Raw genomic sequence first — 23,818 nt, 5'->3', positions numbered from 1 at the left:
TGTTGGAACATCTGTTTCAGCATTTCCAGTTGGGAACCATTCCCACTGCACCCAGATGTAAAGTAATGTAAAGTCTCTGGGCTACTGCACTGAAATGCAACTTGTAGAACATCACTGTTCTCTGTCGTTTTGCGAGGGAAGCATGTCACTTTCCCCCTTAAGCTTCCTGACCAATAGAACTGGACAAGCTCATTATGCCTAGTATGGAGGCCATTTGTAGCTTTGAAAGTGCAACTCCAACACTGTTGTTCTGATTTACAGAAGTATGAAGGGACAGAGGAGGGCTAGAGCATTGCTTAAGCTGCAGCAGGGAGTGTTGGTGTGTCCCTGCTCCCCACACCCTCACTCTCTCAGGCCAGGAAGAGCCTGAGGCATTTGCCCAGATGCCTGAGGCATCTGCCCCACTCCCAGCTGTAATTTGCCTAAAATGCATTTCTCTTCCCCCCATAGGCTGGGTTAAACACACTGGCTTAAATTGGACACACTTTCTCTCTTCCTCTCCTTCCACCTTCCCATTATTTTCTGCTGGATAGGTACAATATAATTCATTGTGATTGCAGTCAATAAACCAAAATCTCCTAGCTCTCAGGAACATTTCTGTATATTCTTGCTTCTCCCCTCCTTCACTTTCTCCATTCTAGCATTCCATTTTGTCATTGTAACCTTCTGACTTTGTTTTCCACCCCCAGAATCTCTCTGTCATAGGCCTGGTCTACACTACGCGTTTATACCGAATTTAGCAGCGTTAAACCGATTTAACCCTGAACCCGTCCACACAACGAAGCCCTTTATATCGATAGAAAGGGCTCTTAAAACCGATTTCTGTACTCCTCCCCGACGAGGGGAGTAGCGCTGAAATCGGTATTGCCATGTCGGATTAGGGTTAGTGTGGCCGCAATTCGACGGTATTGGCCTCCGGGCGGTATCCCACAGTGCACCATTGTGACCGCTCTGGAAAGCCATCTGAACTTGGATGCACTGGCCAGGTAGACAGGAAAAGCCCCGCAAACTTTTGAATTTCATTTCCTGTTTGCCCAGCGTGGAACGCTGATCAGCATGGACTGTACGGGAGATACTGGATCTGATTGCTTTATGGGGAGACAAATCTGTTCTATCAGAGCTCCGTTCCAGAAGACGAAATGCCAAAGCATTTGAAAAAATCTCCAGACAGAGGCCACAGCAGGGACTCAACACAGTGCTGTGTGACAAGCATAACGGAAAGCCAAAGAATCAAATGGACGCTCAGGGATGGAGTGGGGACTGAGGACTCCAGCTATCCCACAGTCCCCGCAATCTCCGAAAAGCATTTGCATTCTTGGCTGAGCTCCCAATGCCTGAAGGGTCAAAAACATTGTCCCGGGTGGTTCAGGGTATATCTCGTCAATTCACCCCCCTCCCCTCCCGTGAAAGAAAAGGGGAAAAAATTGTTTCTCGCCTTTTTTCAATGTCACTGTATGTCTACTGCATGCGGTGCTGTGGCGCTGAACAGCAGCATCCCCTCCCCTTCCTTTCCTGATGGCAGACGGTGCAAAATGGTGGAAAACCGTCCTCATCATCCCGTGAGTGCTCCTGGCTGGCCTTGGTGAGGTCGGCCAGGGAAGCCTGGGCAACAATGGGAATGACTCCTGATCATTCCTGGTAGATGGTGCAAAAGGATTGAAAACCGTCCTCATCATAGCAACTGCGGGCTGAGCTCCATCAGCCCCCCCCCTTTCATGTCTAATGAAGAATCTGTACTGCCTGGATTATCATAGCAGTGGGAGGCTGCCTCCCCCTCATTTTATCTCACTAAAAAGTCAGTGTTTCTTATTCCTGCATTCTTTATTACTTCATCACACAAATGGGGGGGACACTGCCACGGTAGCCCAGGAGGGTTGTGGGAGGAGGGAAGCAATGGGTGGGGTTGTTGCAGGGGCACCCCCTAGAATGGCATCATCATTTCTGCGGGATCTCTGGGGCTCTGACCCGGAGCGGCTGTGCTCTCTGGTTCTGTAGTAGACTTGCCCCATATATTCTAGGCAGGACTGACTCTATTTTTAGACAAAACATAAAGAAGGGAATGACCTGGGGAGTCATTCCCATTTTTGTCCATGCGCTCCCGGCCGACCTCAGCGAGGCCAGCCAGGAGCACCCATGACAGCAGCAGACGGTACAAAAGGACTGATAACTGTCCTCGCCAATTTCCAACTGAAAACGGTGCAAAATGACTGGTAAACGTCATCGCCAATTTCCAATTGCAGACGGTGCTATAGCTGGTAACCGTCTCTGCTACCTTGCAAAGGCATATGAATGCTGCTGTGTAGCACTGCAGTACTGCGTCTGTCAGCAGCATCCAGTAAACATATGGTGACAGTGACAAAAGGCTAAACGGGCTGCATGGTTGCCATGCTATGGCGTCTGCCAGGGCAATCCAGGGAAAAAGGGCGCGAAATGATTGTCTGCCGTTGCTGTCACGGAGGAAGGATTGAGTGACGACATTTATCCAGAGTCACCCGCGACACTGTTTTTGCATTGGGATCTCAACCCAGAATTCCAATGGGTGGGGGAGACTGCGGGAACTAAGGGATAGCTACGGGATAGCTACCCACAGTGCAACGCTCTGGAAATCGACGCTAGCCGCGGTACATGGACGCACACTGCCGAAATAATGTGCTTAGAGTGGCCGCGTGCACTCGACTTTATACAATCTGTTTTAAAAAACCGGTTTATGTAAAATCGGAATAATCCCATAGTGTAGACATACCCATACTTTGTTCTCTTCTCTTCCTCTGACTCTTACCCTTTCTTTCTCCAAGGCCTAATCTTATTTCTGTACCTCTGTCCTCACAATCTGTTAACCCTTTCCTGATTCACCCATTAGGCTCTCTTTACCCCCAGATTCTCTCTCTTTCTCTTTCTGTCTCTCACCTCCAGTCTCTTGCACAGACTACCTACAATGTTTCTTTCTTTTTTCCTTCCATAGTCTCCCAGCCTCACTTCCCTACTTCCCACCCCCACACTGCCTTTCCTTTCACTCTTCGTTCCCCGCTATCATGGTTTATGGATTATTTAAATGTTACTTTGCACCCCATGGCTGCTGCTGTATTTTAGGCTTCTTTAGCTTTCCGATAACCATACATGACATTTCCCTCCTGCTTTAATTACTAACCCTGCAGTAAAAATTGCATTTACTGAAACAGTTGTTTTTCCTTAATGATGGAAATGATACTGATATTGTAACAATCAGAACTTTCTCAGTTAATTTACAGTGTTGGGAGTTTTGCCAAGTCCAACACAAGCAGACATGGGTAAAAGATCAGAGGGGTAGCCGTGTTAGTCTGGATCTGTAAAAAGCAACAAAGAGTCCTGTGGCACCTTAAAGACTAACAGATGTATTGGAGCATAAGCTTTCATGGGTGAATACCCACTTCGTCAGGAGATGTGTCTGACGAAGCGGGTATTCACCCACGAAAGCTTATGCTCCAATACATCTGTTAGTCTTTAAGGTGCCACAGGACTCTTTGTTGCTTTTTATGGGTAAAAGAGAAGACAGGAGAAGGGAAACAGGAAAATAGGTGTTTCTTTTCTGGTCTGCTGGTGTCAGGGTGATGATGGTTGTCAGCTACAGAAGAGAGGTATAGTTCTTTACTTGGCCAAGCAGAGACCTTAGGCCAGGTTGAAAGTCCAGCTAGTGGACATTTATTCCCTCTCTCGGGTTGTGTCTACACTTAACAGTGGTATGTACAGTACATGCACTGCATGGGTATAAATAGCATTGTAAATGGTGAGGCACTGTTGTGGGGAGTAAAGACACACCAGAACCTTAGGAAATGTACTTTTCATAGCTCTCTACATGCCCAAGCAATACCTCCCCCATCTACACTGCTGTTTTTATCAGCATAATGTTGTGCTGCCTCTCTGCTGCCAGAGCCTTTCCCCACTGCAGTGTGAAGCACTGGCAGCAGGGAAGGGCTTTGGTGAGGGGAGGCAGCAGAGAAAGGCAGCCCCCCACCCGAGCTTTTCACTGCCGTTTGTAGCTACACAGCACAGTCTAGGTACAGCCTGCTTTTCACTGTGGCGTGTGGCTACATGTTCCCTACATGCTGCTGCCAGAGTAGACAAGGCTTCCGTGTCTGGAACCAATGGGCTGGCATCAAATGAGAAGGCAGCACTCAAATCCAGGACTGGCTCTGGTGTGCTGAGAAAATCCCAAAAGCACCATGGGCTGAGGTGTAGTAGGTGTGATACCAGTTTACTCCCATGACTTGGGAGAATAAGGAAACACATGAAAAGGACAGACACAGAGCAAACAGGCAAAAAGCAAAGCAGACCCGAGCTCTAGGTTTTACACTTCTCAGTCCGTGGAAAACTACCAGGCTCTTCACAGCTGGCCTTCCAGAGCTTTCCAGTAGCTCCTGTAACACAAACAAACCTGACTTGAAAACAAGAAAATATTGAGCAATTTCAAAACATGCCTGTTTTAGCAGTCACATCAACAAAAGTTCAACTCTCCAAGAGGGTTCTCCAAGGATCCAGCAGGCATTGGATGCTTTCTACTGCAACCCCAGGTAAATGGATTAAAACATTTCCCTATAGTTCTAAAGTAAGAGTTCATAGGCCTTAAACCTGTTAGTCTCTCTCCTATAGGTAGGTTAGGTCATTTAGTCCCATTGTCTCCTTCCTCTTGCCCCCTCTCCTGCAACCTCTGAGCTCCAGGATATGCCAGCCAGAGGAGCCCCTCCCTGCCCCCGGCATGTTGCTGCTGACCTTCCTCTTCCCTTATTGCCTTGCTGTGTCTCCCAAGGCTGGCTAGTATATGATGGAGTCAAGGCCTTGTCTAGGAAAGAGGAAGGAAGCATGGGATTCCAAAAATGAGGTGGGATAGCTAATAAGGAAGGCAGAAGAAGCTGCGAGCATCCCATTCTGGTTATATCATCTCAGTTTGAGCCAGCTTAGCTTTTTTTTGGGGGGGGGGGGACAGAGGGGGGTTTTATATATGTGTGTGTGTGTGTGTGTGTACACCAATTACTTCCTGTTAGCTAGAAAAACGTGTTTATTTGTATTGAATCACCTCTGGGAGAAAACATGAGGTTTAAATTACAGGGGAGTGGGAGGATTGCACCTTGAAATAATAGCCGATCCTATAGTCCCTGGCTCATGCAGCTTCAGAAAAGGGCTTGTTATATTGACCCTAATTTTGTGACCCCAGAAATAATTGGAGAGGCTTGCAGAATCTTCATCCCCCACAAGATTCACCCACCCCTACTTGCCTGTATTTCATTTCTGATAAATGTTTAATCATGTGAAATTCTTGATTCTGCCAAAATGTTGCCACCACCAAATGACTGAGCACACAATGTAATCTACACTATTAAAACATTTAAAAAATATATTCTGCAAAAAAAATGATGCTGGCTTAGTGTTCAGGTTCCTGGGTTCAGTGGGTTCAGACACAGCTTGCCTAACGTTGTCAGAGCCATCTCTTCTACAGGAAGTCCTTCTCTGCCAGTACTGAAGCACAAGTACTATAGAGTTCTTTACGGTGGTTCACACTAGTCGATAGTTAAGTGATTTTTAAAAAGAAATGGGACCTTTGGAATGAATATTACGTGATGGAACTTTACAGCACCTGTGTTTACCACAGGACATACTCTGCTTTAGCAAGTGCCTTAGGAATCTGTGAAGACCTTGTTAAGAGGTAATACAAATGAGAAGGTTCACTAAGAGTGCAGAAGCTAAATCATCAGTGAATGTCACAGCTCTAAGCCTCCTTATGCTGCTAGAACTATTCTCTTACCTCCCCATCCATCTGGACCTGCCGTCACAACTCAAATAAGAATTCTGACGGGTCCATTTTTCGATCTTTTTGGAGATGCCACAGAAATCTAAGTAGCTATAAATATAGATGTTTAGCTGGAGGGCTGCTTTAGAAAATGTAAGACTATTTTTAAAGTTTGTTCCAAATTACCTTAGTTTTTGGGTTTTATGGGACTGTATTAGTTAGTCATGTTCAAGCAAAACTCCCATTGACTCCATACTCTGGCAAAGTTTGCCCTGGAGTGCAGGTTCAGGCCCTAAATTAGTAATAAACAGTCTAGTGCGTAAGTCAGCTTGTCTGCGTTTTTTCAAGGAAACAGTTATTTATAGAAACGAAAAACAAGAGACTAGCTACTTAACTATTTCCAGCTATACAAATATTTAAAAAAAGAAAAGGAATAATTGTCAGAATGGTCAGATGATAAAATGGAAACATCCTTGTTTCACACATATGCATTGAAATAGATCTTTTTAAAAAAAAATCTTGTCCAACCTTTATAAATGATATTTTTCCCCTGGTGTCTGTAACATTTTTCAACTAATAAAAAATAGAGAGAAATTAATGGGAAGAGAAAATATCTGCAAAGCTCCATGAGACTAATGAAGTTATTAGTGTTTTAGAGGAAATTAGGGAGAGTGGTGTAGTTAAGTGCCCAATGGTGACTTCAGCCTTTCACTAACATGGATTTTAGAGCAGTAAATAGCCCAGAATTTTGTGCCTGATCCTGATGAAGCCTGGTGCTCGGTACCTCTCAGGATCATGCCCTTTTTGTACTGTGTATCAAGCTGAAAAAGAAACCTCATATGGAATATTATAAACAAGTAAATACCTTCCAAATAAAAGCAGGATAAGGCACGGCAAGATAGACAAGCCTTGAGGGGCTCTGATAAAGTAATTAAAATGGAGAGTGATGCTTGAGTGGTTTGTATGTATTATAAGAACCCAGAGATTGAATTGCAGTCTTGGTATTGACATGTCCATGCATTATTTATAAATTTGGGCTATGACATATTTTCAAATTAAAAGAGGCTTCATTCCTTAAGTAATAAAAGCCTTCCTGTGCATCAGACATACTTGAAGCTTATTGTATATTGTGTCTGATGTGCAGGAACCCAGTCAGAGTATAGCTGGTGTTCTGGGGTATACTTGATTATACTAGAGTCCAGTTATGGAAAATGAAGCTGGGAGAGGACAAGAGGGGATGGATCACTCAGTGACTGCCCGTTCTGTTTATTCCCTCTGAAGTACCGGGCATTAGTCCCTGTCAGAAGACAAGATGCTGTGCTAGGTGGACCATTGGTGTGACCCAATATGGCTGTCCTTATGTAGATCCTACCAGTTTGTAAGTCATTGCAGATCAACTACAGTAAGATATAGTGACCCCCTATATACTCCATATTATAACAATATTAATGGGATTTCTCACAGCAGGGTTGTTAAACTTTTTTTAAAAGGGCTATTAGTAGAATGTATACTGCACTTGTTAGGAAGCACCTGTGTTATCAGTATGTATTAAACAATTTGTCTGGTTTCCACTTTTGGTGTTTCTGGGGTCCAGTTGGTCAGCAGTTCTGACTTTAGTTATAACTAAATCAAGCATCCAGATCCCCATTTAAGGAAAGTGAGTGCTTGATGGGCTAGCTAAAGCTGCCAAATGTAAACCAGATGCCTCAATGGTAGAGAATGTTTTGTTTCCTATAGCCACAAGAAACAACAAACCCTGACTGATTAAATTCAAAATACAAATAAATTGATTTAATGGTCTTTTTATGCCATGACATTCCATTAATATATTTCTAGTGCAAATATTTAATCAAGCTATTATTTTAAAAAATATGAGTATATTGTGTGAAAATACTGTGACATTCTAGTCAAGACCAGTGGTGATGTTTTGTACATTTTTTTAAAATGGTGCTTGTGTCACAACATGCCAAAGCTGTCTGTAATGTGAAAGAGTTTTTCCATCTGCTTATTGAAACAGAAATGATATCTATTGATTAGTGCACGAGACTGAGAGTCTAAAATCCTGGACTCTGTTCCTAGATTTACCACTGACCTTAGTCAAGTCACTAAACCACCGTGTGCCTCAGTTTGCCCATCTGTGAAACAATTGTAATAATGACTTTCTCATTGAAGTGTTGTGAAGCGAAATTAATTTTTGCAAAGTGCTTTGGGGAAAACACCATGGAATAGAAAGTGTTATTCCAATCACACCCCATCATGGATGACAACCATCCCCCCCACTAATACACACACACAGAGTCATAAGAACAGTCATACTGGGTCACACCAAAGGTCCATCTAGTTCAGTATCCTGTCTTCTGACAGTGGCCAATGCCATCTGCTTCAGAGAGAATGAACAGAACAAGCAATCTTTGAATGATCCATCCCGTCGTCCACTCCCATCTTCTTGCAGACAGAGGCTAGGGACACACAGAGCATGGTGTTATATCCCTGCCCATCCTGGCTAATAGTCATTGGTGGATCTATCCTCCATGAACTTATCTAAATCTTTTTTGAAATATGTTATAGTTTTGACCTTCACAACATCCCCTGGCAACTAGATCCACAGGGTGACTGTGTGTTGTGTGAAGAAATACTTCCTTTTGTTTGCTTTAAGACTCTGCCTATTAATTTCATTGTGTGACCCCCCTTGTGTTATATGAAAGAGTAAATAACACTTCCTTATTCACTTTCTCCACACCAGACAAGATTTTATAGACCTCTATCATACCCCTCTTAGTCATTGCTTTTCCGAGCTGAAAACTCCCAGTCTTTTTAATCTTTCATTTTACAGAAGTTGTTCTGTACCCCTAATAATTTTTGTTGCCCTTCTCTGAACCTTTCCCAATTCTAATATATCTTTTTTGAGATGGGGCACCAAAATTGCATGTTTTATTCAAGATGCATGCGTACAATGGATTATTATAAAGGCATTATGATATTTTCTATCTTATTATCTATCCCTTTCCTAATGGTTCCTAACATTCTGTTATCTTTTTTGACTGCTGCTGCACATTGAGCAGATGTCAGTCATATAATCCCATACATGTACAACTCAAATTGTATGAGTTTGGTTCTCTTGAAGGAAGGAGGGTAGAGATTAACCCAACAAATTTCCCAATGCTAGTACAGCTCTCACTTTTTCCCCTTTCTCATCAGTAACACTTTATGCCTTTCCTCCAGCTGAAAAAACCCATGGGGCTAGAACCACAGAAAAGGGGATTTGTAATCCGTGTTGCAAGGCCTAATGTTTGGGGCTGTCTGTATATTAAGTAACATATTAAGGGGGTGCATGGGTGGGTCCTTAATTTTGTGTTTGTTTCACTGTTAACAAGCGGTGTGTGGATCTTGAAAATCACCAAAAACTGTACAATGTCATTTATGGACAGCTCTTTTAGGAACCGTGCCACCTAATGTAATCCACAGCCCTGAGTACGGTGCCCAGGCTCCTTTGCAAGGTATAGGGAGAGATAGGCACCTAACAATGAAATCCACAAAAGCCAGCACGCTGAGTGGGGAAACGTCTAAGCCATCCAATAAGAAATGCCAACGAGAGGGAGTTGAGGTGCCTAGGTCTGGGCTGGAGGGAGGTGTCTCCTGCTCAGGCATCACAGCTGTGAACCCTCTCTAAATTCCCCTTCTGCCTGCTGTGAACCCAGCTCTCTTACCTCTCAGGTAAGTGCCCTAACTACTGGGCTAAAGGGTGTTCTGAGGCAAGGCCCTTTCACTCTCCTGCTGAAGCTGTTCCCCTTCGTGTAGAATACTTAACAGCCACTGGGCCAGAGCAAGTGTGAGAGAGACTCTCTAGCCATGCGGTTAGGGCACCGAGCTGGCATGTGGGAGTGACAGGCTCTAGTCCTTGTTCCAATGACCAAAGTGGAACAGCTTCAGCAGGACAGATTGAAAGAGATTCCTCATAGCCCAGTGATTAGGGGCACTCTTTGAAGAGGAGACCTAGATTCAAATCCCTGTTCCACATTAGGCAAAGGAGTGATTTGAACCTGGGTCATCCTGCATGGGTGCTGTAGTTATAAAGGGGGCAGCACCACCACTATCTTCTCGTCCTCTTCCAGCTGTGTTTTGTCCAAGACCCAGTGTACTACCAGATTGGGGTCCGCAGGCAAGATAGGCAGGGGGACACCTAGTCTGTGAATTCCATTGAGGCTTAGGGGCCTTGGCGTCAGGGCTTAGGCAGCTGTGCACATTCCCAATGGCAGAAATTCAGGCAGCCAGGGGATTTCACCACTGGAAACTTAGGCACCTACAGGGTTAGGTGGCAGTTGAGCAGGGATTTGAGATTTTGGCTTTGGGCATCGAAAGTGGTAGCTAAGCATCTAAATCCCTTTGTGGCTCTAGCCCACAAATGCCCTCTATAATGACACAGGCAGCATTTTTTAAAAATAAACACCCAGCAGATAACTGCAGTGCTGTAAAGTGCTTGTGTTGTGTGTTTTTGCTGTGTCATTTCAGTTCCATCTCTCCAACCTGAGTGAGTATTGTATTTTTAAAAATGTATTTACAACATTATTGAATATTTTGGAGGGAAGGTCGTTTTCCTGTAATCATCCTAAATAAATAATCAACAGTTGCTTTTTTTTAATTCTCTTTTTTCAAAAGTGATCTTAATTGCTTGTGCAATGTTCTGATGAGATAGCAATGAAAGTGATTTACGATGGTCTCAAAGTTCAGCTTGGTAAAGCTGCTAAGGTGACTGGTTAATTAGTAGACAGCCTCTTGTTTTGCTCAGGTGCTATATCTTAGGGATAGTTTCACATTTCACTCTACTAAATTTCTCTGCCAATCTGAATACTTTAAAAGTTGCTCAAATCAATGTGTTCTGCATTTTTCCTATGTTTTCTGCAATGCTGAGTTTACTGAGTTCTTACTGAATAATTAACATGTGTATTTCATATTGTTTTCTTTTAGAATAAGCCTTCTTCCCTTAATAAAGGTTACCTGCTGTTTTATTTATGGTTCACTCCTTTGCAGGACTCTGTATTGCTTCATTCTTTAATGTTAGTCTCTTCTTTATATTTTATACACCCACGTTAAAGAAATGGTTCAGTGATTGAATTACATAGTAGTAGGATGCACAGTTTGTGGCTGGGTGACATGCCAGAAAGGTTATTTAGTGACTAATTTCTAAGGGGAGGAGAAATTGCAGACTTCTCCTGTGGAAAAGTACTTTAGTCTCTTAAAGCGGCACTTTTTGGATGATCCAGTAAAACAAGGTGGCCCATACTTGTTGCAAGCAGAGGGAATGAGGAGCCTTTTTAAGGTTTAAAATATTTTTCCAAGAAGGCTGGATGCCTAAAATATCATATTCTAGACCAAGGATTCAGATTCAAGGCTGTAAACAAAAGAACTGTATTTCATGAAGTGGAACCAAATGTTCTTCTTATTGCTGTATCCATGCAGGTAAGTGGCTTTAATTATTTCAGAATAAAAACCTTTAGCAAGGATAATTTTATTTGTCTTTGAGTTGCAGTGTTGTCTAGTTAAAAAAATAGTATTGTTTTTAATAGTAGTCTCAGAACAGTAGGCACAAATACATGGATTAGAGGTAAAGTACTTACAAATATTTTTTAAATTTGTGCCTGAAACAACAGTCTAAAATCTGTCCTGAAAATCTTTTCCACGTGTATATAGAAGCCATGGTTAATGTACACATTGACTATAGATGAGTTTAAGCAGTCAGCCATTATTTTTGCTCTTAAGTTTGTTTTGTGGCTAGCTTGCAGTTTTACAGATTTGCTCTATATTCAATTAAAAGTTAAATGGGTATTCTTTGCTTCCCCATAGGACTTTTAGGATACTGTGTGAATTAAACTTGTGTGAGCAGGTATACATAAGGGCAACATCTGAGCCAAACATGTAAAATACCATGAGATAAACATTTGTATAGCTGTAGAGGCTAGGCTTATGTGCAGGTGTACATGAAAGAACTGGGTATAATCAAGAAAAATGTTAAGTATGTGCTTGATCCTGTGCCATATGGAAAGAGAGATGGTGTACCAGCTAAGCTGCACACGCCACCTGAGCTAGCATGCAGGCAGCAACCATATAGTACATTGAAAAAGTGCACTATGCTTCTCATGGCTAGACAGTACATGTGCCCATACCCCTTTTCATATGGATGCATAGCGCCGAAGAAGGTCTGTGTTGGGCCATGGGGACTGAATGTTGCCTATAGCAGTTGTACACCACAGTATGAAGGTGAGGTGATCGGCAGCCACTTTCCAGGAAAACAAGTTCTCCTGCTAGTAGGAGGATTATAGCTTATGCACCATAACACCTCCTTCAACATTTCCAGAGTAGCTGAGCAGCTCCCATTGGTTCCTACAACGCACCCACTTCACCCCCATTTAGAAGTGAGCTGTCACCCTATATAGGGTTTGTGAGCACAGAGAGTAGGGGAGTTGGAAGGAGTATCCAAAGTCCTGATTAACATTGGCAGACTGCAGGGTTGGTGATTAAAGAAGAATGGAAACATGGAATGGTAGCATGGGCAGAGGAGGAAAAACCACTACTTTGCAATCTACAACGTCCAGTCGATTAGGTACTCTAATGTGGGGTTGTCACTGGAGCCAGTAAATTAATACTTTTTATAGGCACTAGTGACATGTTCAGTTGTGCTTAGAGGCCACTGGTGTTTTTCAAACCATTTACCAGGTCTAATTTTCAGAGGTACTGTTTCTTATTTCAAATTAAATTATTTCAGACAGTGCAGAACTATACTGATGTTTATTTGCAAAATTTAGTAAAGTTGACTTATTCTTCCAGCAGTGCAAAGCCAGAATGGAAGGTCAATAACTCAGCTATAGAAACTGTATTATAATGCAACTACTAAAACTAAGATTTCAGGTTAATTAGGACAGTTTGGTTTTAATTTTATTCTGATGAAGGAATAAATTAATTCGTCTTTTTTAAATTAAATCTTTCACTTGATTAACAAAGTAGTAAGATTTTTTTCTAGTGGAGTGATTACAGAACCTATTCATTAAACAATTATTTACATATAAATATATTAATTTTTTGTAATAATACTTAGCATTTTCCATAGCATCTTCATTCAAAAATCTCAAAGCCCTTGAAAAATATAAATTATTAAATCCAGTTTACAGTTGAGTAAACCAAGTCACAGAGAGGTGATGTGATTTGCCTAAGGACACAGTGAGTTGATAGTAGAGCAAGGAACAGAGTTCAGAGTATCAGTCCTTTGTTTTAACATTTCCTTCTTATTTGTATGCAAGAGAAAAATACAAAAGATGTGGTCTAGATCGTACCATTTAGGTACAGCTTAGCGTAAGGGGCAGCATGGCAGAGCAGCCTCAACGGGAGCACTGTAAGGCAAAATGCATCATGAAACATGCCACATCTACTACTGCATCTTTTACTGAATTGCATGCTTGTCCTCTGCTGCCCACAAGGCCTCCATCATCTCCTCTGGTGTGCCATGCGGTTCGGGGACTTAGGGATGGGCCAGGCCCTGCACTCCACGGAGTTCAGAGACTGCAATTCTACACAGCCCGTACATGCACTGTGCAGGGGGTTCTTTTATGGCTTCCATTCCATAACATGCAACTGTGTGTGAGCCAGGCAGATTGTGGAGCTGCATGGGTCAGATTTGCTACCATTCTGTATGTAACTGAGTTCAAAATTCAGTATTCAGTAAAAGATTGAAAAACAAATTTCAAAACGAGGCGCACAGCCATATATATGGGCTTTACTGTGCAGTGCGCGTCTGATTTCTTTGCTCCTGAGGTAAAATATTCACTCATCATGGCATTCCTGCTAAGCCTCTGTGTATTTTACAGATTTTACTGCTGTTTAACACAGCTGCTGAGGAGCTCTTGTTATTTAAAATGGGGAGATCTTTTGTACTAGAGAAACTGAAAGTTAATGCTTTTTCCCCCCTGGCATTTGAGTACAGAAGAAGTGATGGTACTTGCTTTATGCTGCATTTTCCAGACTAAGGGCTGGCTGAGTTTTCTACTCCAGGATAAAGAGCAGCAGAGGAGAGAGGAGCACCAGGGACAGGGAAAGCTGCATCATAAGGAAAACCACACCCCATGGCATATGTGATAGTGTGGCTTAGGGTGACCAGATGTCCTGATTTTATAGGAAAAGTCCTGATATTTGGGGCTTTTTCTTATATAGGCAGTTGTGAAGCATGGGACATCACGACTGCATTAGGAACATTCCTACCCTCACCCTTACTGCAGGCTGGCTGTGGCAGGAGATCATTTATATTGGCTCGGGCCAGCTCAGTGGCCTCTTTAGTTTGTTCCTGAGGCATTTGCCTTTCACACCAGAACATGAGGCCCAGTGTATGGGGGGAGGGGAGTAGGGGGAGGATGGATAAAGAAGAGAGAGCAAAAAAGAATTAAAAAGAGAGAGAGAAGAAACTCACAAAAGTTAGAACAGAGATGATAAGGAAAAAAGAGACCGTTGTATGCAGTTCTAAAGTGCTCATGGGCAAAAAATCTGGGTACTTGGAACAGGGGCAAAACAACAGAAAAAGAAACTGGACAGGTGAAAGCAGAAGTTATAATCCAAACACACACAAATTGTATGACTCCAATTCAGCAAGCTGTGCACGTATCTCATCTACATAACCCTGTGTTCCTGTCATTGTTACCCATGCCCAGGGGCGGCTCTAGGAATTTTGCCGCCCCAAGCACAGCAGGCAGGCTGCCTTCCGCGGCTTGCCTGCGGACGGTCTGCTGGTCCCGCGGCTTCGGGACCAGCGGACTCTCCGCAGGCAAGCCGCCGAGGGCAGCCTGCCTGCCGCCCTCGTGGCGCTGGCAGAGCGCCCCCCGCGGCTTGCCGTCCCAAGCACGCGCTTGGCGTTCTGAGGCCTGGAGCCGCCCATGCCCATGCCCTCCCTCCTCCTCTTTCCACCCCTGCCATTCCCTTCTTCTGATTGTTACACCCACTTTTTGAGTCATGTCTTCAATTACATTACACACTTCTCAGGACGGAGACAGTGTCTTTCTATATGTTTGTGCCATGCCCAAAACAATGAGGCCCCAGTCTTGACTGAGAACTCTGTGTGCTACTGTAGTACAAATAGGGAATAAATAATAATAAATGTGCCAGTACTTGGCACAAATGGTTACGGGGTAAGGACTGTAAATGCCAGGTAATGGCCAGTCCTATTTTCAACAATACTCCAGGTCCTATGTGAATTCTTCATTTATGTCTTAATGCACCTAAACAGAAAACAGGAATTTTGTGCTGAATGGTCCTCTGCCTCAGGAGAAATGAGTGACCATTCAGCGTGAGTGTTGGATTGACTAGGGGATATTAGACCTGTCACTGTTAATTCTGGGCTTCTCAAGTTTCCTGTTGACACTTTTCTCCTTTCCGCCTCATATTATCAAATTTCTCATGTGTCTGCCTGCCTGGGAATCCCAGCATCTATGTTTCTGCACCTTGGGAGACTGTTATTGTGCACAATGATGATAGACTTTGGTCTCAGTCCTGTTCTCACAGTCACAAGCACCCATTGCCACATGTCAGATTTACACTTGGGGGGCCTGATCCAAAGCCCACTGTAGTCAGCAGGAGTCTTTCCATTGACTTCAATGAGCTTTGGATCAGGCCTGTGCATAGCATCTGGCTTCAGAAGACACACAGCACAGAGTGTGACTGTCCCCGAACAGGGTCGGCCTTAGGGAAAATGGTGCCATGGGCAAATTTTTATTTTGGCGCCCTTTCTTTGAGGTTAAGTACAGATACACAGTACGGTCACACACCTTGAGTTTACTGGAGAAACTTTTAAGTTATGGTGTGGACTGTGTGCACCTCCAGCAGAGACAGCTGCAAACAGCATGGGCAGCCAGGACACTCAGTGCTGGCTCGCTGTAGCACCCAAGCCTCTGGCACCCACAGCAAGAACACAGGGCTGGCAAGCGTGCAAAGCGCTGGAGGGATGGGAGTGCAGTAAGGCACAAATGGAAGCCCAGCACAGCTCCCACCCAGCAAAGGGTCTGTTTCCCCAAGCTGCTGGGAACCTGCCCAGGGAGCTCCACCGCCGCCTCCACTCCTCAGCACCGCCCAACTGTGGACACCATTGTGTGGCCACAAGAGAGTTGCCACCAGCCCAGGCACGCCCATTCCACCCCTGCTCCACAGGCATTTGGGGGCAAGTGAGCAGCTACCCTGGTGGGTGGGCTGCACCAGGCAGCCTGGGGTGAGAGAAGGAGACAGTTGGCAGAAGCAGCTCACCCCACAGCCCAACACAGACTGGCGCATGGTATAGCCCGGGGGCAAGGCCAGCCCTGGCCCCTGCCCACCCTGCAGGGGACATTCCCAGGCCCAGTGGCACTCCTGCAGCTCATCCCTGGGGCAGACCCTACCAAGCCACAAGCTGAAACAACACCCCCCGCAACTTTCACCCCTCCCCCAGCTGGGAGCCAGCCCGACCTGCCTGCCCCTTCTGCCAAGCTGGAACACCACGCCAGCAATGAAGCCACCCACAAGTGGAGAGCGGTGCCCAGGTCATCGGTGCTCACCTCTTACCTTGCAGCGTCTGCTTGACCACAGCATCCCCCTGACCACGGTGCCCCCCTGTAAGACCAGCCCTGTCTCTCAGAACAGGACAGACAGCTGTGTATGTAAAATGTCAGTCATCTCACTCATTTTATCTTTTATTCAGTTGGGGTTGTGCATGTTAAATTTTATTGTACAGTGTTTTTATTTAAAATCCCAAATTATACTAATTCACTGAACAAATGATAAATGTCCATGTCTCTCCTTGTGCTGAAACAGTCTGGCTTGCAGTTTGTTATTGTTTTCACAGCCCAGCCTTGTGCTCTTCTTTGTTCTGTTTTATTTATTTCTGTATTTTTGCTGCTGCTGCCAGGTTATCTCCTCTCCTTTCTTCTTGTTGATGCCTGGTATTGCAAATCCCTGAACTCCAGTCCTAGGGAGAGTCATTTGTAATTTCAAAGCTGTGAGAGGAACAGTTGTATTGTATATACAGGCATGACAATTTCCTTAACAATGGAAAAACTTGTGGGTGGGATAGGGAGAGAATGTAACTCCTTGCTTCACTAGCTGGCATGCATTGTGATTGCTGCAAATCCAGCCACATTATCGTAATATGAAGGAGTAAAAGTTGACAAGGATTTCAAACAGACGATGCGTAACAAGGCACATAAGGCGAATGTTTCTACACAAGTTAAGGTAGTGATCATTCTGGTTTGGTGAGGAATTTGGTTTTTTGCTGGAATCCCATGTAAATGATGGAGTGTGATGTCAGCATATCTATAGAGCATCTTGGAGTGAGCCTCCCAGCCTGGTTCCTCAGACGTGTGGTAGCGGGGCTCATGCTAGTGCACTCAAAATGGCTGTGTAGTTGCTGCTTTGATATTGCGGCTCAGGCTCTCAAGCTTCCCCTCCTCTCCAACCCCACCCCCCTTCCACCCTGGGCTTCGGAGCCCAAAGTCCAGCCCAAGCCACAACGTCGACGCAGCTATTTTTAGAGCTCTAGCACCAGTCCATGGACCTGGGCTGGGAGGCTGACCCCCACACGCAGTGTAGACATACCATATTGAGTGGACAACACATTCTAAAGCGAAGTGAAGATTTTTTCCTTTGGAAATGAGGTCCCCTACATCTTTGATGGAACCCAGCTGATCCTCATCCTCATCCTCCCCTACTTATCATTCAAGACTCGTCATCAGAGGCATTAATTAAGCTTGCAGCAATGAGATCCCCTTCTGTGCCTGTCAGTGGTAATGCTCAGTCATCTGGAGAGGTCACTGCTGAGCAGAGTGAGATGCTCTGTTCCCTGCAGCAGATGAGCATGCCATTGTCTGCAAAGTTTTCAGTCTTTCGCTAGCTGGCTAGGGGCATAGGTAACGCGTCCTTCAAAAGACGTGTTCCCCTTCTTTTTCCTGTTTGTTCCCACCTTCTTGTTGGCAATTACTGCAGCTCTTTTTATGTCCGTTTTAGCTGGAAGTGCTTGTAAGTGGCTTTTATTTTTAAACAAAGTGTATGAATAGTCACTCTAGTATCTTTGGCCATGTGTTACAGAAAGTCTGTGATACGTGCTTTATATCAGAAAACTGTTCTGTGCACATTCATTTTCACATATTTCAACAATACTCTAGCAGAAATTACCTACACTCGACAATAATGCTACATACACTCAACGTATAATTTTCAGATTTCTGCACAAAAGTAATGATCTTGGCAAGATATTATCAGAGGGACAAATCCTGCAGTGAAGCAAATGTCCCATTGGTTACAAGAGTTTATTTTGCTTGAGTAAGGGCTGCAGGCAGGGGCGGCTCCAGGCCCCAACACGTCAAGCGCATGCTTGGGGCGGCATGCTTGGGGGGTGCTCTGCCGGTCCCCGGGAGGGCGGCAGGCTGCTCTGGCGGACCTCCCGCAGGCGTCTCTGTGGAGGGTCCGCTGGTCCCGTGGGTTCGGTGGAGCATCTGCAAGCACGCCTGCGGGAGATCCACCAGAACCGCGGGACCGGCGACCGGCAGAGCGCCCCCCGCGGCGTGCGGCCGTGCTTGGGGCGGCGAAATGGCTAGAGCCGCCCCTGGCTGCCGGCATCGCTCTGTATACCTCTTCAGACTTCATTTGTGATACATAAGTAAAAGCACCAGCAAACTGTTGATGTCCACTGACAAAATTTAGAATCAATCATTCATAGCTGTATTTCTGTTTCAGACAGATATATAAGCTCTTCAAGGCAGGGACTGTTGTCACTATGTGCATGTCCAGCAGCTAGCAAAATGAGGCCCAGATCTCGGTTCAGGCCTCTCCATGCTACTGTAGTGCAAATAATCAGTGAGAATACTCATAATATATTTCTTGTATTAGTAAATGAATTTAGAAAATTCTCTAATATTCTATTAACGTGGGCCAATTTTTGTGCCTTCTGCAGATCCTCTTTTCATTAGGAGCTGCAGTCTCAAAAGAGTTTATTTTATTTAAATAGATAATAAAGAAATTTATGTTACATTCTTTTCACTGTAGTTGATGTCTAAGCATCAGTTAATGTGATGTGTACACTAATGAGTAAAGATGTGTCTCATATGGTTTTCCTTTATTTCAGATGCAGAGAGAAATTGCTTACATAGGCCGAGATGGCCCAAATACTCCCCGGCCAGGATCTGCTACGCATCCTTCTCATGCAATTCCAAGCTCATCACCCATGACAGCTGTGCCCCACTCTATGCCTCCGTCTCCATCCAGAATTCCTTATGGTGGGGCCAGGCCCATGGGCGTGCCAGGCAATGCAACAATTCCCAGAGACAGGCTCTCAAGTGTGCCAGCATCAAGATCCATATCACCGAGCCCTAGTGCCATTTTGGAAAGAAGGGACGTGAAACCAGATGAGGACCTGAGTAACAAAAACATTGCACAGTTTCGAAATGAAGGCCTGTATGCCGACCCCTACCTGTATCATGAGGGGAGGATGAGTGTTGCTGCTCCCCATACTGGACACCCTCTTGATGTTCCTGATCACATTATAGCTTATCATCGCAGTACAATGAGGTCCTCAAACACTTACTGTAGTCCCTCTCTGCAACCTGAAATGATGGAGCAATCGTTGTACAGACAAAAACCTAGAAAATACCCTGACAGCCATTTGCCAACTCTTGGTTCTAAAACTCCTCCTGCCTCTCCTCACAGAGTCACTGACATGAGACTGATTGATATTCATACTCAGCATAACACTCACGTGCCCCCTCATGTCGTCCAGCCGGACAGGTCTTCTCCTAGTCGCCAGTCCTTTAAAAAAGAACCAGGAGCACCTATGTTTGTGGAAGCAAAAGCACGGAATGCTGTGGGTTCACCTGGCATGGTCGAAGTAGTTCAGTCTGCGGCTGACAAACAGGTGTTTGGCTATGGATCAGCTGCGGTGCCCAAAGACAAAGAGACAAGGTAAGACAGAGCAAGAATGTAAGGTATGTAAATGAGAGAGAGCCCTGATCTGTGTGCATAACCTCATTTAACATACTGGAGCCCAGTATACTGGGGTGTGGTCCTTACGGAATTATTGGGCAGTAAGTAATTTAAAGTTGCCTATGCACCGAAAGAACTCATTTACTTTCAAAAAAGTGTTGCCTCCTAATGATGATCCAGGATCATATTAATTAGTGTATATTGCAATCATTGTAAAAAATAAAATGATTAACTGGGATTTTTTTCTGACAAATAAATCATGTTACAAGAACAAATGTTATGCCGCTAGTGTTAATAAGGGAATATATTTCACACCTGTTCAGAATGGCACTCTGATATTACAATTTCTATTCTGTATGGAGTGGGGGTTTTCTCATCTAGTGTGAGGAAATAGAAGAATTTATCACTGGCTGTCTTATCTGTTATAAAACATGAATTTGCATAAAAATAGAATAGTTTGTTTTTAATATATTCTTTGGGGAGCATTGCTGAGATCAGCAAGTCCATCCTGTTGAAGTAACTGAAACAAGAATGTTCTTTCTGCTGATTTTTTCCATCATCACAAATGGTTAATTGATGACCTACCTGTTAGTTATCACCTGATGTGATCTCTCCTGTCTTCTTATGATGAGATAACCGGCTCTGTGGATGAGGGGAAAGCAGTGGATGTGCTATTTCTGGACTTTAGCAAAGCTTTTGATACAGTCTCCCACAGTATTCTTGCCAGCAAGTTAAAGAAGTCTGGGCTGGATGAATGGACGGTAAGGTGGATAGAAAACTGGCTACATGGTCGGTCTCAACGGGTAGTGATCAATGGTTCCATGTCTAGTTGGCAGCCGGTATCAAGTGGAGTGCCCCAAGGGTCGGTGCTGGGGCCGGTTTTGTTCAATATCTTCATTAACGATCTGGAGGATGGTGTGGACTGCACCCTTAGCAAGTTTGCAGATGACACTAAACTGGGAGGAGTGGTTGATACGCTGGAGGGTAGGGATAGGATACAGAGGGACCTAGACAAATTAGAGGATTGGGCCAAAAGAAATATGATGAGGTTCAACAAGGACAAGTGCAGAGTCCTGCATTTAGGACGGAAGAATCCCATGCACTGCTATAGACTAGGGACCGAATGGCTGGGCAGCAGTTCTGCAGAAAGGGACCTAGGGGTTACAGTGGACAAAAAGCTGAATATGAGTCAACAGTGTTCCCTTGTTGCCAAGAAGGCTAATGGCATTTTGGGTTGTATAAATAGGGGCATTTCCAGCAGATCGAGGGATGTGATCATTCCCCTCTATTCAGCACTGGTGAGGCCTCATTTGGAGTACTGTGTCCAGTTTTGGGCCCCACACTACAAGAAGGATGTGGATAAATTGGAGAGAGTCCAGCGATGGGGAACAAAAATGATTAGGGGGCTGGAGCACATGACTTACGAGGAGAGGCTGAGGGAACTGAGATTGTTTAGCCTGCAGAAGAAAAGAATGAGGGGGGATTTGATAGCTGCTTTCAACTACCTGAAAGGGGGTTCCAAAGAGGATAGATCTAGACTGTTCTCAGTGGTAGAAGATGACAGAACAAGGAGTAATGGTCTCAAGTTGCAGAGGGGGAGGTTTAGGTTGGACATTAGGAAAAACTTCTTCACTAGTAGGGTGGTGAAGCATTGGAATGGGTTACCTAGGGAGGTGGTGGAATCTCCTTCCTTAGAGGTTTTTAAGGTCAGGCTTGACAAAGCCCTGGCTGGGATGATTTAGTTGGGTTTGGTCCTGCTTTGAGCAGGGGGTTGGACTAGATGACCTCCTGAGGTCCCTTCCAACCCTGAGATTCTATGATTCTATGATTCTTAAGGATCAGATTTGTACAAATGTCTGTACCAGCACAGATGACTTCTGCGGCCATACACCCTACCCTAGGGTAGAAAGATGATTATATTGGCAATTGGCTAAGATATACCAGTATAGTTGTACTAATGGATAGGCTATTGTCTGTGTTGCTAACTTTTATAGAACTCTTTAGGGAATTGAAGGAGGCTAGCTGGACAACGGTAGGGCTCTCAAAGGCTAAAAGCTGTGAAAGTAGTGACTCCGCCTTGGGGGAGAAGGAGTGCCTCACAGTGCCCCCACTATGTAGAGTTTTGCAGACGACAGGAACCCAACAGAACCCAACTCAAGTGTCAAGTTTGAGTCTGGTCTGACAGCAACCCGACCTGCTCAGGTTGTTTCCGATCACCTCCTCCTGTCTGTGGGGTTGGTGCAGTGGCGGCTACGTGCCTCAACTGCTGCTGGCCACTGCCACCTTATTGCGCTGTATATGCTACAGAGAGAGTGTACTGACAAGTCGCAGAGCACACGTCTATGGGGTGTGAGGAGTGGGAAATCCTCACCAGGCTGAGCCCCAAGGCAGCAGTGTGCTGACACAAGCTCAGGGGGAAATACCGGCTTTGGATTGGGTCTGAAAGTGACTCAAAACTCTCCAGTCTGGTTTGGGTCCAGTTTGGGCTTTAAAATTAGGCCTGAGCAGACTTCTACCACACATCTAATTGACAGGCTCAGAATGAGTCTCCTCAAACTGTAATTAGCTAGAAAGAGGATCAGTGCAGCATGAGACTTAAGGATACCCCCAAGTGTAATCACATGCATGAACACACATGCATGTGTGCACACTCACACACATATACACTAGTGAATTTGCAAATAATTTTGCACCAGCAATGATTATTGTCCCTAAAGTGCACTTAAAATTATGAATACAATATTTGCATAATAGCCCTTCTAAACATATACATGTATTTAAAATTCAGCCCACTATTTATTAACAAAATTACACTGGAAAGCGCTTGTGTTTATTTCGTCTCTTTAAACCTTGAGTGTCTGGGCTATTTTAAAAAAACGTTCTAAATACCAAAAGCAATCAGTGCAAATTAGTCTCTTGTCTAACCTCTGAAATATTACTTTAGGATATGTTTTTGAGTTATACAACTATAAAGAGCCTTAAGAGTTATTAAAATAATCCTTCCATAATTTCATAAACAGTAAAACCACTTGTTAGCACTAGCCTCTCCGGAAAGAGTGAGGTGGTGTAGTGGCCACAGCTCTGTCCCCATACCTGCCAGTAGAGTTGGCTAACTACAGAAGGCAGTGCAGGCCGCACCCTTTAAAAGGCATGTGCTAATAAATCTCCAGAAAGAATGCTAGCAGTGATATCTCTCTGTGGATGGGCAGAATCACATATAGTTTCTCTGCATGCAGTTCATCCAATGAAAGCCAAGCTAAGTGGCTGAACCCATATGATTTGTATAGGGGAATGGCACCTGCACTTTGGCATCCTGCTATTTGAGGAATGTGACCAAGATAAGACATTCCACTTCCTATAGCTGATGTGGGATAATTGCTCATGTATAAGAATTGGCAAAGATTATTGCACTCAGTAGTGTTTAAAAGCGTTCCTTTTAATTTACCGTGTAGGTGAGAGAGGTTGATTCTGGTTTTATTATAAGATGATTGAGATGTATGATAATGTACGCAGGAAATCAGACATCTCTTTAATTGTGTGCATCCTTTTACTTGGGGACAGCAAGCAGAGTATTCCCATTACACTTTGCTTTACACCCTCCCTGGAGTTCCTGCATCCCAGCCACCTTGCCTGCTGAAGAGAGAGTTCAGGTGAGGTCTGTCAATACCACTCTTAATTGGGAAATGAGAAATGCAAAGCTCTCCCTCTGCCTAGAAGCAGTTCATACACATATTACCAGCCTATTTTTATGATGTTAAAATTTTTAACATATGCTCTTCTCCCATGGTTAAATAGAAAATATGTCTTTGCCTGTATCTAACTTTGTCCCTGGTGAATTGTATAGAATCTGTACCTTGGTTTAAACATAAAATGTCATCAGATTGAAAAAGCCTGCTCTGGGATAACATGCTAAGTATCTCCTGGGGTGGTATCTGAAGAGCCATTTAAATATGAGTATTCAAAGTAGTTTGCACACATAGCCCAGGGTAGACAATGAACATAAATGAACGATTGCATGATTGAATTTCTAGTTTGTGCTTGTACCAGGCAGGAGGCAGCTCCTCTACAGTATGAACATAAAAG

At 44.3% G+C, this 23,818-nt stretch overlaps 1 protein-coding gene across 17 annotated transcripts in view; it reads left to right on the top strand.

Annotated features, from left to right (window-relative positions):
- KIAA1217 (KIAA1217 ortholog) overlaps positions 1 to 23,818 on the top strand; it is a 507,222-nt gene that overhangs the window by 422,914 nt on the left and 60,490 nt on the right. For 16 of the 17 annotated variants that reach the window (XM_039523556.1, XM_039523564.1, XM_039523562.1 and 13 more), the window contains one exon: positions 18,882 to 19,714. In XM_039523556.1, the coding sequence (XP_039379490.1) occupies positions 18,882 to 19,714 (833 nt within the window). Of the gene's footprint in view, positions 1 to 11,096; positions 11,219 to 18,881; positions 19,715 to 23,818 lie in introns of those variants that run through there. The other variant, XM_039523561.1, reaches the window with a different exon arrangement.

Source organism: Mauremys reevesii, linkage group 2, assembly GCF_016161935.1.
Source record: "Mauremys reevesii isolate NIE-2019 linkage group 2, ASM1616193v1, whole genome shotgun sequence".
NCBI lineage: Eukaryota > Metazoa > Chordata > Testudines > Geoemydidae > Mauremys > Mauremys reevesii.
Note: the sequence above shows the minus strand (reverse complement) of the source record. Positions and strands in the feature narration are given on the sequence as shown.